We start from the raw sequence: 10,477 nt of genomic DNA on the forward strand, positions 1-10,477 counted from the left end.
AAACCGATGAAAGTTTAAGTTGTCCTAAACGAAAACATATTAAAATTAAGACCCATTATCTGATAATGTTTTAATTAATTATTAAATTTAGAATAAAAAATTAACATAAATACCCTTGGATTTCTCCTTCTTGCGATACTTTAGTTACTAGTTTTTGGTCACAATTGATTTGGTTTTAATGCTTGGAGACGACTTGAATGGATAATGAAGAAAAACTTTAATATAAGTTTAACAAAACAGCAAATGTACAACGTTTCGACAAGGTTTTATCATCATTCAAATAGTCTCCAAGCATTATTAGTCTCAAAGCGGGTTCCTCGTCATCGAATTTGATTTGGTTTTATTTTATATTAGCAGACACACACAAAACATTTGCAGCCAAATTAGTATCTTTATTGCAACAGCACTTCTTAAAATACAGAATTTCTAGAATAACAAAAGAATTGTAATTGCAGACACCGAAATCTACAAGTCTAGTTGTCTTAGGCCTAACATTTGTTAAGCTTTTATTAAGTACGGCTTATATTCTATAGAGAGATAAATTAACACTGTAACTTGTGTACGTTTTTTGCTTTAGTTTAGTTAGGAGTAACTTTACCTTACTTAATATAATATCAATAAATAAACTAATAATGTTATTCTACGACTTAACATTAAACCTTTTTAGAAACTGCTAAGTATTTAATATGTTGTTGAACAAAATGTCTACTTCAGTATATTTAGATTCGCCTTTTGTTTGCATCCGTTGAAATGAAGTGCACGCGAATTTTCAGGAAAGCCAAAAAGTGAATATTGTTGTAATAGTTAAATTTTTAGTGGGACAATGATAAACTGTGGCTTCTTTTTATATGACGAATTATTACATATGAACTAGTACTTTTCACTTTGTTTCCTGTTACTGTTGATAGTAAATGTAACGCTGTTCTTTCGTACCGCAGGTTTTTTTTTGTTTTAGATTATCTGGTAAAAATATTGCGAGATCCAATCAACGTAACAACAACAACAAATTAATTTATTTCTTCAATAAACGTTCACTACAGTTACATTCCCTTGTAGGCCTGAGCTCATAAACACTTTTCAACATAAATAATGAAAGCCTAACTTCAAATACAATGTTTCAATACGAATTGTGAGACGTACGCCTAACTTGTAAAATTTCTTTGCAGAGCTAATCGATCGATAAACAAATTCACCGAGTAAATGAATAGCAGAATAGACATGATAACTTTCACTGAATAACTTTAATGACACTGAACTGATTCACTCACTAAATACTTCATCGAATTCTCAATAACTGCACAGACTAATTAGTCTTATTAATAAATAATATACCCTCGTCTCTCGGGCCTTAACATTCACGGCATTTTAGGTATTGCTTCATCATAATTAACATCTTCCTCTAGCAAAGAACATATATATTAGCATTGAAAATATTGTTTACGACCTTGAAGAACAATATATGGTTTTTCATTTAATTATGTTCTTTAAACAACTGTAGATTGTCTTCAACGTTATATTAGTTCAGTTGTTAACTTTCAACAACAATATATTGTTGATCTATAGTCTGTGTGATATTACATAACAATAAAATTGATAATAGGTATAATCAGATATCAACTATACATTTTGTGTGTTGTCAACGAGGCTTTTTTGTTCAATATGAGAACTCTTCAGGTCGAATTAAAATTATTATTATGAATAGTATGGTGATGCAATATCACACAAACTACCGACTAACAGAGCTTAAACTTGTACACCGCATCAACTCAGATATTTACCAGAGAGTGTATGAGGTTAAGTTAGAGATAATTCACGAAGTTAAAGAACCGAAAAGCTTTTTTGGAGTATGTAGAAACAAAAGAACGATATAGATATACGTAATCAGTGACGATTAAGTCAGTTTAGTGTCAATCAGTTTGTAAGTTAATCACTTAGTTAACGAGTATTGAGTTTGTCAGCTCAGTGTCAGAAAAGTTATTCAGTGTTAAAAGTGAGAGCTATTGCCTCTATTTCGCTATTCAGTTACTTGGCGAGTTAGTGTGTTTATTGATCTAAGCTAAGTAACTTAGGCACACATGCCACTAATTTTGGAATTACTATTAAAATGTTGTTTTTGAAGTTAGGCCTACATTAATTTTGGAGTTTATGTTGCCAAGTTTATTTGAGAAATTCGACCTTCAAGTGAACATAATTGTAGCAAACGTTTAATGAAGAAATTAGTTAATTCATTATTGTTACGTGGACTAAACTTGGAAGTACTTTTAACAATATTACAATACACTGTATTATACTTCATAAAATTACTAACTGTTAGCTTTTAACAAGAGAAAGTGTTTATATTTTACATAACTTATATTGTTAGTTTGAATGAAAGGCATCTTCAGCAGCGACATATTGGAGACAGAAGATAAAAATGAAATGCTATTTTCAAAGGCCTTTGATTTTAAGTCGAAAATGGATAAATTAAGAGGAATGTAGAGGAAAAAAAGCATCTGCGGTTAACTGGATTTTTATCACAACTTTTACACCTAATTTTTTGTATCAAACAACAATACACTAAAAGTAATGGTTTAAACGCAGGAAGCAGTTAATGCAATAGAAACAAGTAGGCCTACAATTTGTGATAAAAAAAGCACGTAAACCACAAATGTTTTTTTTTCTCACGTTCCTATTAATTAAGTTTTTTAAACACTATTTTTCCAAGCCCACGATTTTCAAACCGGCTTGGATAAATTAAGAGAGAGGTAGAAAAAAAAAACATCTGCAATTTACGTGACTTTTATCACAAAATCTAAGATATTAGAAACAACTAGCATAAAATACCCATGCTCCACTGCGGGGTTCAAAGGACCCCCTCATGATTTACGGAGGCCTCAATTTACCGATAAGTCTTTTTCATTAGCCACGTTTTTTATATAGAAACCCAAAAGATGGGAGGTCTGTACCCGAAAATAAACCCCCTTTGGACACCAATCGTAGTACCTGAGCTTTTGAGTAGCGGTATGATCAAAGTTTTAAACATGTCGCTCCTTGGAGCCAGAGGTACAAGGAGCACAAAATTCGACGCTACATTCGTATTCATCGGAAAAAAAAACAACTCTTGGACTCCGTCATACCTGGGTGACATTCTGGGCGCATTCTAACCTTCCTTGGTAAGGAGACTACGCCATATAGATAAGGTCAGGACAACCATGGGCCACCCCGAGTTCGCCAACCAAGGTTGGTCCTGGTCGCCCTGCTAGCTCCAAAAACGTATGAGTTCGCAGACAAACAATAAATTTAGAAAGTACAACATGAATTAATGTAGGACACGTCACTCGGTGACTCAGCGGTAAGCACGAGGGCTTAAAAAGTTAAAAAATTGAATTTTGGTATTCACGGTGGGCACAGAACAGATAACCCAATATCAAACAAATATTAAAGGGTACACCGAGTTGTATTTTTTGATATTGCTTTAACTTATTTCTTAGCTATGAACACCAATAGGCTGTGTTTGTTAACGATAAGTTTAGAATTAGCTCTTCAAAATATGCATTTTCAAACTGATCCTACCTTGTGACCCATTCATTTAACGTACAAGTCAATGTTTATCAAAGTTTTTAGGTTGTGTCTCGCTTTTCTTTTCTGTAATACACTCCCCCGCCTTCCCCCCAATGATGAGAACAATAAACTTGACGTCGTGAAGTTCCACTATTTCATAACAATATCAATTTCATAGTAGGAACACTCACTTCAAGACCAAAAAAATAAATAAAACTGATAATTTTCCAACCCCAAAATTACTTTGGGGAAAATAAATATCTGAATGTTAATAGGCACTTGTCTTGTAAAGCGCTGTAGAACTAAATTTAGTAGTTAACAAAGCAAATAAGTAGTTTTCAAGGCACTTAAAGTAGTTTTTGCCACTAAAGCTAATTCATAAAAGTTTAACGTAAATAATATTTTCTACAGGGCAATTTTCTTGTGTTAATTTAAAACAGACTTTTGTTCGAAATGTTTACTTCTGCTACATGAATATGAAAAAGGATATTGTTCAGAATGTTTATTTCTGTTGAGTTAATTTGAAAAATTATTTTGTTCAGAATGTTTTCTTCTGTTAACATGAAACAGGATTTGTTCAGAATATTCACTTCTGCTGTATGAACAAGAAAAGGAATTCGTTCAGAATGTTTACTTCTGCTGTATCAACTTGAAACAAGATTTTGTCCAGTTTTTATTTCTGCTGAATGAACTTAAAATAGAGGTATTATATAGAATGTTTCTTCCATTGGTGAGAACTTAAAACGGGGATTTTGTTAAGTTGGGATATGCCCTTCGTATTAATATCAGGAGTTAATGAGTTAATTAAATAAATTAACACATTATCTTAACGTCTGTAAGTGTTTAACAAAGCTAGAGAAAGCTACATTACACCTATTGAAAACAACATTACCACATACTTTGTATGTAATGTCCTTTACTGGCGTTGTTGAGGAGAAGAGAAATTCACAATTAAACAATATATTAAATAATTCGATAAAGTTAATCTGGCGTTAACTGTCAAAAAAACAGATGCACGATGTGAAGCCTCACAAACAAACTGTTATTCCAAAATATCTTTTCTCTAAATTCATTTCCCTTTTAAAAGTTTATAAAATTTGCTGCTTTATCAATTATGTGGCATATGAACACTAATCAACTGTTGTTGTGTTTTCTCAGTGCAAAGCGACACAATGGGCTTTCTGCACTCTGTCCACGAGGACAATCGAACCCTGGATTTTGGCGCTGTAGGTGCTAAACTTTCCGCTGACCCACAGAGGGACCACGTAACAATATATCATTAATTAGATATATGTTTGGATTAGATGATACTCAGCAATTTCTGAAGTACGAAGCAGACTAAAAAAGAACTAATACGAATAGTTTCAATATCGATAGCGAACAGTACTTGTACAGCATAATTCATTTTGTCCAAGACGACTTTCTTATTACTATCTACCGCTACTAGAACTCAAACTATTGCTCTTTTAAAAGTTTAAGCGTAGTTCTGTGAGTCTATTGAAGAAACGAAATTTTAGTTGCAATTTTCGTAAGTAATCCAAATTGTAAATATTTTTCTTTTTAGTTGATGTGTCTAAAAATTTATTTTAGTTTAAGTTTCTTTCGGATATTCGCAAAAAGCTATACTAGGGCTATCTGCGCTACTCATTCCTAAGTTTGAATTGATAGACTAGAGAGAAATCAGTTAGTCGTCAGCACCAACCATCAATACTAGGGCTACTATAATTGAATAGTGGAATTTGATATTGACGCTTGTAACGCATTCACGGCCCCAAAGTGTGGAGAGCGGCGTTTTTTTTTGCAACGGGACTTAAACCATTGATCCTTGGATTCATAATCCAGCATGCTAACTGCTAAGGAAAACCAGGTCCCTAAAAATAAATAATCTATGTTTTTGAATTTCTCAAATTATTTATCTATTTAATGACACTAAGAGAGTCAGGTTTTAAATATACATATCAAACATGCCATGATAATTTCACACAAACTTAACACATATATAGTCAGTTGAAGTTTTTCCCGACATATTAGCCTTGACCCTGCTGTTTACCTCTGATGAAGATCCACCTTTTAAAAGCGCTATGGTCAGAGGGTTTCTTATTTTTTGTCTTTAATTTTTTTAAATTTATTTGTTTTCCGAACATCGTGAATGAGACAACTGGATAATATATATTAGGGAGATTGAAGACGTTTTGATGTAGTGACTAAAGCCATGTCATTAAAACACCTTCATAAGAATCATGTACGAATCAGCAGTGTGAACCTGTTTTAACGAACAACATGTATGGTAGATTTATCAGATAGTGTACGAACTTCTAGAAGCTAAATTTAATTTTTATAGTACCTAAGTACTGCCAGTGCTGCACCAGCAGCTGCATCATTTCCTGAACCATAGACTACAGGCAGATCGAACTGTTTTTCTACTTCTTTTTGTAAAACGACGTTCTTAGTCAGAGCCGTGCCACTTCCCACAATCCTTTGAATGCCCGCTTCGTGTAACTTGTCTGGTGGCATCATAGAATGGATATTGGCCACAAGTCCTTTGCACAAAGCACGAGAAACCTTCCCTATTGTAAGACATAAGGGATCAATATGGATCACAGAAGCCCGTTGGTCCGGTAGATGGCGCTCTCCGTAGATGGTTGGTATAATGGTAAGATTAGATTCGGAGGCCTCTTCTTGAGCAGTCATTAGAATTCTCTCCCAGATTTTATTCTCCGGCACCCCCAGACCTATTTTTTTTAAAAGAAAAGCCGGTGAGAAGAAACACTTTAAATACAAAGTAGATGGTTAATAAACTGTTTGCCACTGTAAATGCAAACAGTATTGTTGCATTAACAAAATTCTTTAAACTTCTTACATACTTATAAATACCTAATTCATGAGTCCATTGTTGAAGCATGCGGACAAAAGCAGCAAAAACGTTTCCACCATTCAATGATGCTGCCACAGCCAAGTAACGACCATTAAAATATGGAAAATATTCGACAGATGACATTGGTTCGTTGATCGATGGCGTAAAACCTTGCGGCATAATAAAAGATAACTGGGCTGATGTGCTAATGTTCAAAACTGAGAAGTAAGAATACAAAAATTATACATGGAAGAAAAAAAAAAGACTTCTAAATTACAACTATTTTTTTCCTAAGTACAAGGATAACACTTTTTAGGACTGCTACACATAGATAATCTCATTTCAATGAAAATAAAAATAAACATATATATATTTCTTCAAATGTACTAACAATATAATCTGAAATTCACCCATACATATAGTCACAGCACGGTTTAATAAAATATTATTGTAGAGTCCTTTGTTAGTACCTCTGAATTCTTATTTATTATATTGAAATTATGGATATTTCTAATATTAATGAATATATCTTTGATACGTTTACTTATCTTTAGTTAACGTAGTACCTGCTAAATTAATGATATTGAAAACAGTGAAAAGTAAACAATGTAAAAGACATATAAGACTGCTCGACTATCCTTTCCCAAGTGCCACAAAGTGAATGAAAGAGGCCTAATAACAGCTAAGCTCACTTTTTGTACTCGTTAAAGAGTCATATTCTAACTATAATATGTATATATATATATACATATATTTGGGAGTATTATATTTCCTTACCAGCATCATGTTCTTCCATCATAGTGGACACCACAGAACACTGCATGTCTCCCACGGCTGCAAACACTGGAGTTCCCTGCGGAATTCCATACCAGTTACTGCAGGTATTGCCGGCTAGGGTACCTGGAAGCACTACTTCCGGTAGGAAATGAAAAGGTAGTCCTGCTTCTTTTAATCTGTGGACAACACAATTACGAAGCATGGTTACTGCTTTTAGGCTTAAAAAGTCGCATCACTTCTTACTGCACTAGGTATTTATTTGGTTTGACAAATTTTAAAGTAAACTGTTTTGTGCCATTATAGAAATATAATAACAATAATGCCTAAGAATAAATTTTTAAAAATGGTGTTCGAAAATACCAATCTGATAAGAAGGATAAATTACAACTTATGTCAAACTTGTATTTTTAATATTGTATTATTTAGTTGATTCGATGTTGTTGTACTGATCCTCCCTCAACAATATGTTTATACACTCACTTGAATATACAGCCTTTTAAGTAACGTGGAAAGTTCCTGTAATTGTGTTATAAATTATTATGTTGGTTGGTTGGTTTCTTGGTTTGTATAAGCGCGAAGCTACACAATAGGCTATCTGCGCTCTGTCCACTACACAGAATCGAACCATGGATTTTAGAGGTATAATTCCGTAAATATATTGCTGACCCACTAAGGTCCTGTTAATCGGAAAATTACTATTTTGTGAGATGTATTTGACTTATATCCACAACCTCGAAATATTTCACTGGTCATCATAATTTCTCTCTTATTACTATATGACAGCACAGACACAAATGTAGAAAATTTTAACTCATCAGCGTTGAAATAACTATTTTGTAAATAAACCGTCTTTCTGTTTCTTCATTATGAGAAAAATATGATTTTTTTTATAATAAACACAGAGAGAGATGCGATACATTGAAGAACAATTTGTGACAACGTTTTGTTTCATCACTAGAAACTTGTATCACTAAGCCTCTGAACTACATTAAAAAGTGATTTTCACTTCAAATCAAACATGATAGTTTTAATATATGTAAAAAAAATTGAAACAAAATTATTAACACAAAAGAGTAGCCCAAGAGTTGGCGGTGGGTGGTGATGACTAGCTGCCTTCTCTCTAGTCTTACACTGCTAAATTAGGGACGGCTAGCGCAGATAGCCCTCGCGTAGCTTTGCGCGAAATTCATAATAAACAAACAAACCCTCTTAGTAGAAGGAGGGCAACACCAAATAAATATGGATACTTCTCAGGTCACTACGTCTGCCAAGTTTGATCCTGCTAACTCTAAAGCTGGAATAGAAGTTAGACGCATGTAAAGCGACACGATGTATTGATATACGATTGGTTAAATGAGAAAAGATTAACACGAGTCATTTTTTTTTGTTGAACTTGGATTTCTAAATTCATATATAGTCACTTTTAAGTCTGTAACATTTAAAACGAACAGGTCTTGTTTCTACTCAAGTCGAAAATTGTTCATTTAATGTACTGAGAGGAAAACTTACTGTAAACGTACTTCAGCGTAGTGGGAGCATCATAAAGAGAAGAAAAAGAAAGCCCCCCCCCAAAAAAAACAACAACAAAAAACCCGGCCTGGACGTCTTTTTTTTAAGTATAGTTAATTGATTAAAAATATCATTAATATCAAGTATATCTACTGGGCCAAGTATCAATAATCGGTGTGTGGGATCTAATGATAAAAATGATTAATTTAATGATTAAGAGTCGTTCTGACTTTTAAATTGTAAAGTGAGACATAAACCGAATACTCAATTGCAAAGCAGAACTGGGAGAACATGAGAATAAAATTGAGGATAAACAGACTTACATGAAGTACCGCTAGTTCTTTTTCTGTCTGTTCTATTCGTTTGTGGACTTCTCGTATCTGAAAAAAAATCACACACTAAGTGGGAAGAACGTTCAATAAAAACATTTACATGATATACACGTGTGTGTGAAAATTTTACTTTAACAAGAGATACAAAATTTTGCAGTTAAGTTCCAGTAACCATCCAGGTGCTGTTTGCATAAAATGTGTACGATTTCCTTTTTCGTAACATTTATTTTTCGAAGTCACAAAATGACATTGACTTACAGACTTATGTGTTTTAGTTCTCTATGTCACAGGTCAAATGTATTTTCAGTTCTATAAACTAGTTGGCCAGTTAAAATGCCATACGTTATAAACATCATCATCAGTAATGATATTAAATATAGTCCATACCTTACGTTCGAGTTCTTGTGTTCCCTTGACAACAGACGTCTTCTCTTTCTGTAATTCATCTTTTTGTTTTCTGAGTAACGCTTCTTCAGTACGAAGAGTTTCTACGTTTTCCGGATTGCTCATCAATTCTCCCTCTGAATGTATTAACGTTTTCAAGTTTCAGTTTATTTTATATGTGATATAGAAGTTATACAATGTAAACTTTGTTACTGAAATAACCGCACGCCATCTCTGGGAATAATCCCTCTTACAACTTTATATTTTTATAACGGAATATTTAGCATAATACCCAACGTATTAGAAATTTATATTTTGTGACTTTAATCTTCCTGGAGGTTAGAGAATTTGGTTGTCGAATGTCGATAGGATTATTAATACGCTTACTATACAGATAAGAACTAACAAGTTACTTATAAATTAATGACCATATATTTACGTAACAAACTGACAAGAGACCTTAAGCCTATAATAATTAGAATACATTGAATTATCAGTTGGATATCCCTGTTGTTAATGGTATGTTTGGTTGTAATCTCGATAATATGTCTCGAAGTTGGGCCAGTTTAGGAGACTTATACACGTCCTAAATCAATATGCAAAATTAATAATGCAAATTAATATCTACAAGTATAAGATTAATAATAATAATATTCAAAAGTTTTTCTAAACGTTATTACTACTGCTACTAATAATATTACTAATAATAAAAAAACCCGAACAACTTATATATCAAAACAAAACATTTATTAAATGAAATAGTCTCCATTCTTATCGATGATGATTTTCCATCTTATAATCAGGTTGTTAATGTCCTGATTAAAGAAACCACTTGGCTTTAAGCAAAAACATGTCGATGTCCTCTTTAACACCTTTGATATTTGCATATTTCCCCATTAAGATGATGTTACAGCGAACGAGAAAGATGGTAATCTGATGGTGCCATATTTGGAGAATATGGTGGGTGTGGGAGAACTTCCCAACCCAACTCCATAATCTTATGTTGCGTCAAACGTGCCACATATGGACGTGCATTGTCGTGGAAAAGAAGAGCACCTTTCCGATTGACGAGTGAAACGCA

At 33.2% G+C, this 10,477-nt stretch overlaps 1 protein-coding gene across 1 annotated transcript; it reads right to left on the reverse strand.

Moving 5' to 3' along the window:
* Positions 1-991: 991 nt before the first annotated feature.
* LOC106465735 (sedoheptulokinase-like) lies at positions 992-7,373 on the reverse strand. Its single transcript, XM_013925973.2, has 3 exons — positions 7,172-7,373; positions 6,415-6,612; positions 992-6,272 (listed from the first exon to the last, which is right to left on the reverse strand). Exons 1-3 carry the CDS (start codon positions 7,371-7,373, stop codon positions 5,869-5,871), a joined length of 804 nt encoding a protein of 267 aa, XP_013781427.1. The 3' UTR covers positions 992-5,868.
* Positions 7,374-10,477: the final 3,104 nt, after the last annotated feature.

Source organism: Limulus polyphemus, unplaced genomic scaffold, assembly GCF_000517525.1.
Source record: "Limulus polyphemus unplaced genomic scaffold, Limulus_polyphemus-2.1.2 Scaffold2034, whole genome shotgun sequence".
NCBI lineage: Eukaryota > Metazoa > Arthropoda > Merostomata > Xiphosura > Limulidae > Limulus > Limulus polyphemus.

Bases quoted from the DNA above. Each gene is read 5' to 3' on its own strand.
- LOC106465735 (XM_013925973.2), bottom strand. From the start codon at position 7,373: ATGCTTCGTAATTGTGTTGTCCACAGATTAAAAGAAGCAGGACTACCT. The intron at 6,613-7,171 runs GTAAGGAAATAT...CTTACTTCTCAG, and splicing joins GATGGAAGAACATGATGCTG to TTTTGAACATTAGCACATCA. The intron at 6,273-6,414 runs GTATTTATAAGT...TAAAAAAAATAG, and splicing joins ACAATGGACTCATGAATTAG to GTCTGGGGGTGCCGGAGAAT.